Raw genomic sequence first — 4464 nt, forward strand, 5'->3', positions numbered from 1 at the left:
ACCCACTGGTAACGCTGCTCTACCGCTGCCGCAGGCTCCCCGCCGCCCTCCCCGCTCGTTGCGGCCTCGGGCCGATTTTTTTCCTCACTTCCACCCGAACACCACCCCCATCCCGACCGCTCTACTCTCTCTCATCCGGACACCCTCCGGGGAAAGGCAGCGTCCCGAGGAAATGGGTTTTCAGGGCAGCTAGGTCCGCTTTGTATGAAAACGACGATGTGTTGGAACTGAAAGGGCTCAATCCTGCGGAGACATCAGCACAGCACAGCACCTCCTGTCCCTCACCCCGATGTGGAGGTGCATGACCTGCCACGACCAGCAGATCCCATTCCTCCAGGGACACCCCATGGCTGCAGAGCAGGGGCTGATAGGGATGGGGACACTCATGTGGATAAACCATGTGGGATCCACCTGGCCAGTGGGAGACGGGGGCAGCATGTCCTGGTGCTCTGCCAGCTTCACCCCTGGGACTGCTCCTAAGCTGCTTTTCAGCCTTCATGAAAGAGAGGCTGCCAGGATGAACCTGGGCTCTGCTGCACAGGGATTTACCCTTTAATGTCCTGCATGGTCTCAGGTGCCCCAGGGTTCTGCAGGGTTCAGCTCAACCAAAGGAGAAAGCTTGCATGTGGGGTAGACCAACACTGACAATGTCACCATTTGAATTAATGAGCTCCTAACTGCTGTAGAGGGGATGCCATGCACAGGCAAAATGGGGGACACTTCTGCCTTGGAGAGTCCAGTTCTGAAATAATATTAATAATTCATTTTAATGAATGTCAGCCACACTGACATTAGGATATGAGCAGTGAGGGCACCTGTAGCTGCTGAGAACACCAAGCGTGGCCTCAGAGAGACACGGGGCCTTGGCTGGGGATGGCAGAATACTGTGTGCACCCAGGGGTGAGGACTGGATCCCTCCCCTGCCTGCACCCCATAACTTTGCACAGAGAACAGAGTTGAACTGAAGATCTCCTTGCGACTGCCTGAAGGCACGACTCAAGAGAGGGAATCCCAGCATCAGACTCACAATTCAAATCAGTTCCTACGTGTGTGATTATAACACAATCCCAATCCCATCCCTGATCCATCTTCTGGGTCCCATTCTTTGCCCCAAACCCAACCTCAATGCTGTTCCAAGTGTCCATCTCCATCCCAAATAGGATGCTATGGTTGGATTGGGTGGGTTACCAGAGCCTAGCATGCTGCAGAGAGCTGGAAAACCCCGTGGGGGTCTTTGCCCCATTTCTCACTGGGACCAGTTCCTGTGCATCTCTCAATCTGGTGGATGCTGCGAAAGCAATGCCAGCAGATGAACCATAGAATCACAGAATCATTCAGGTTGGAGAAGACCTTTAAGATCCCCAAATCCAACCCCAATGCACCCCACCATACCCACTGACACATCCCTCAGTGCCACATCACTGTGGTCCTGGAACACCTCCAGGGACGGTGACTGCACCACTCCCTGGGCAGCTGTGCCAATGCCTGATCATCCTTTCACAGAAGGAATTTCTCCTAATATGAGAACATGGGGGGACGTGCAGCCTCGAGTCAGGTCCATTGCACCCCCAGATTTGGGGCAGAGGAGGGACTGACGCAGCTTTCCTCCCGTCCCTGTCCACCTGCGGGGCTTCTTTGTTCCCTGCCCTGCTCACAGCCAGCCCTGAGCCGGGGCGGAGGGCAGGAGGTGGGGGGCCCTGCTTGGCCGCTGCCCGACAGCTGGCAGCCGTGCGGCCCGGGGGGGCCCTGCCGCCTCCAAGCTGCCAGCCGAGAGCGGCTTTGGAAGAGGGACAAGATGCAGCTGCCCGGCCGGGAAGGGGGGAAAAGGAAGAAATCGACTATTTGAGAAATAAGCCGCAGTATCTCTCTGAAATAGCACGGCTCCACGCACGCGGGTGCGGACGTTTTCCTCTTGTTTGCCCCCAGGAAAAGAGTCCGGGAGGAGGCAGGAGCGGTCGGAGCTGTCGGAAGGTGGGAGCCGTGAGGGAAATGTGACAGCGGCGAAATATCCCGACGGGGCGGGAGGGGGGAAAGAGAAACCGGGCTGTGCAGGGAGGGCAGCTCCAGCCGGGCCGGGGGGTTCGTTGGAGGGGTAATTGCCGAACTGACGGCAGCGCCGCCGCTCCGGAGCTCGGCACACGGTGGCTCCGCGTTTGCTGTTGCAAAAGGCTCTCCGCCCGTTCGCAACAGATTTCAACGAATGGATTCAACGAAATCCGCAGTTTCGAAGCTCATCTCGGGCTCAGAGCTGCCGCCTCTGCGCTGGGGTTTCGGGAAGGGTTTCAGCGCTTTTCCTCACCGTTTGTTTTTTATTATTATTATTATTTTGTTTTTCGAACGCTCAGCAAAACTTTCCCTGCTCGGAGCGACCGGCGGAGCAGTTAATTGCGGGGAGGCGAGCAGAAAGCAGCAACCCTTCGTATGCCCCCGACCCCCCCGCGGCTAATCACCCCATTACGAGCCCCATCAGCGCCATAATGACAGCAAAGAGGGCGGAAACCGCCCGGAAAGCGCGGGGAGCCGGGCGGCAATTAATTCGCGTTAATCAAGCTGCAAGGTGTCTCCGGCGAGGAGTGACAGCCCCCAAAACGCCTCGCGACCAATGGGCGCGTTCACACGGCTGAGGCGAGGGGGGAGCGCTAACCGGAGCGGCACAAGTTCATTTTGTTCTCCTTTTTTTAATTGTTTAATTTTGTGTTATTTTTACCCCTCCCGGCCCCCAACGTGGGGAAGCCGCTGTCCGAGGTGCTGAAGTCGGTGTGACTCCGGAGCTGTCCGAGGTCCTGACATTGGCATCCGGAGTGACTCTTGGTCGCGGTGCTGACGCTTTGGCTCCGGTTTGACTCCGGTTCTCCCACTTCCCCCCCCCCGCCTTCCCGCCCCCCGGATCCCCCCCGGCGCTGTCCGAGGTGCTGTCGGGGAAGGGGGGCGCCGCGGCGGCCCGAAGGCTCCCACCCCCTCCGCCCTCCCCTCGCCCTCCCCGTTGATTTCTGGATCATTAAGTGGTTAAGGCGCTGCGGAGCCCTCACTATCGATCGCTGCCTCCCCACCACCGGCTGGCAGCCCCCAGCCCCGCGGCTCCGGGCAAGGGTGGGGTGACCGGGAAGGGGCCCCTGGTGAGGTCGGGGTTCCGTCCCCCCCCTCCCCACCCCCTCGGCGGCCAAAGTTTGACTCTGCCTCCCTCTCCCCCCCTCTCCTGTCTGTCTGTCTGAGTGCAGCTGGGCGCGATGCTGAAGACGGAGCAGCCCTGGATGTAACGCGCGGCGCCTCGGAGAGCCCTGCAGCAATTGTTGCCCGGATCCCACGCTGAACTTTGCTCTATTTTTTTTTTCCCCTTTTAGATTTTTTTCCTTTTTTTTTTTTCCTTTCGCTTTTTGTTGTTGTCGTCGCCGTTATTGTTAATTACCAACCCGCTTCCGCCGCGCCCTCCCCGCCAATGCCTGTGTGAGCGCCGGCACCTCGCGGGGGCCATGGAGGGCTCCACCGGCTTCGGGATCGACTCCATCCTCTCGCACCGAGCCGGCAGCCCGGCCGTGCCCAAGGGGGACCCGTTGGTGGGCGACGGCCGCTCCCCGCTGGAGCTGAGCCCCCGCTCGGAGGGCAGCAGCGGGTGCCCCTCTCCGCGTTCCCCGGAGGCGGCGGTGCGGCCGGGCCTGGACGCGCACCTGCAGCCGGGGCAGCTCTCGGCTCCCTCCCAGTCCCGAACCGTCACCTCCTCCTTCCTCATCAGAGACATCCTGGCCGACTGCAAACCCCTGGCCGCCTGCGCGCCTTACTCCAGCACCAATGGACCTCACGGCGGGCAGGAGGCGGCGGGCAGGATTCCCACCAAACCCGGAGAGGACTTTAGGGAGAAAATGGAAAAAACCACCAGCAGCTCCTCCTCGGACTCCGAATACAAAGGTAAGAGCCGCGCAGCCCTTGCGGGGCCCCGGAGATAAAGAGGTGGGGGGAACCGGGGGAACCCCGAAATTAGAGCGGGCTTGGCACCAACTTGGGGAAACTTCGGGAGGGACCGACGGGGCCGTGCGCGGCGCGGGCCGGGGGCGCCCGGGGGGTGCGCAGCGCCGGGTTCCGCAGACAGAATTCGGTTCTTTCGTTCCTATCCTCGGGGAGAAAGGAAGGGAGAACCGCCCGGGAAAAAGCGAGGAAAATACAAGAAAAGAAATAATAATGCTAAATTAAATAATCACGGGTTTTGCCGGGTATTTTCCCTGCTCCTGTAAGAAACGAATAAGAAAAGCCGGAGGGTTGGATCCGATTTGTATTATCGGTGTTACTCCCGGTGTTGTTTTGGAGGTAGTTCGGAAAGGAGCACGGCAGCCCCAGGACTGCGGGGAGGCGGCTGCGGCCTCTCGGGCCCCCACAGCCTCCGCCCGGGCCGGGGGGAACGGGAGCAGCACGGGGGGGGGGGGGTTGCATCGACGATCCCCCCCCGGAGCCCGTTCTGCCGGCAGCTCCCGT

The 4464-nt window shown here is 60.2% G+C and overlaps 1 protein-coding gene across 1 annotated transcript in view; it reads left to right on the forward strand.

Annotated features, from left to right (window-relative positions):
* Positions 1-2927: 2927 nt before the first annotated feature.
* BARHL1 (BarH like homeobox 1) overlaps positions 2928-4464 on the forward strand; it is a 3907-nt gene continuing 2370 nt past the window's right edge. The window contains exon 1 of the mRNA XM_010720936.2: positions 2928-3903. Coding sequence (XP_010719238.1) covers positions 3471-3903 — 433 coding nt within the window. The 5' untranslated portion in view covers positions 2928-3470. The remainder of the gene's footprint in view (positions 3904-4464) is intronic.

Source organism: Meleagris gallopavo, chromosome 19 (assembly GCF_000146605.3).
Source record: "Meleagris gallopavo isolate NT-WF06-2002-E0010 breed Aviagen turkey brand Nicholas breeding stock chromosome 19, Turkey_5.1, whole genome shotgun sequence".
Classification (NCBI taxonomy): domain Eukaryota; kingdom Metazoa; phylum Chordata; class Aves; order Galliformes; family Phasianidae; genus Meleagris; species Meleagris gallopavo.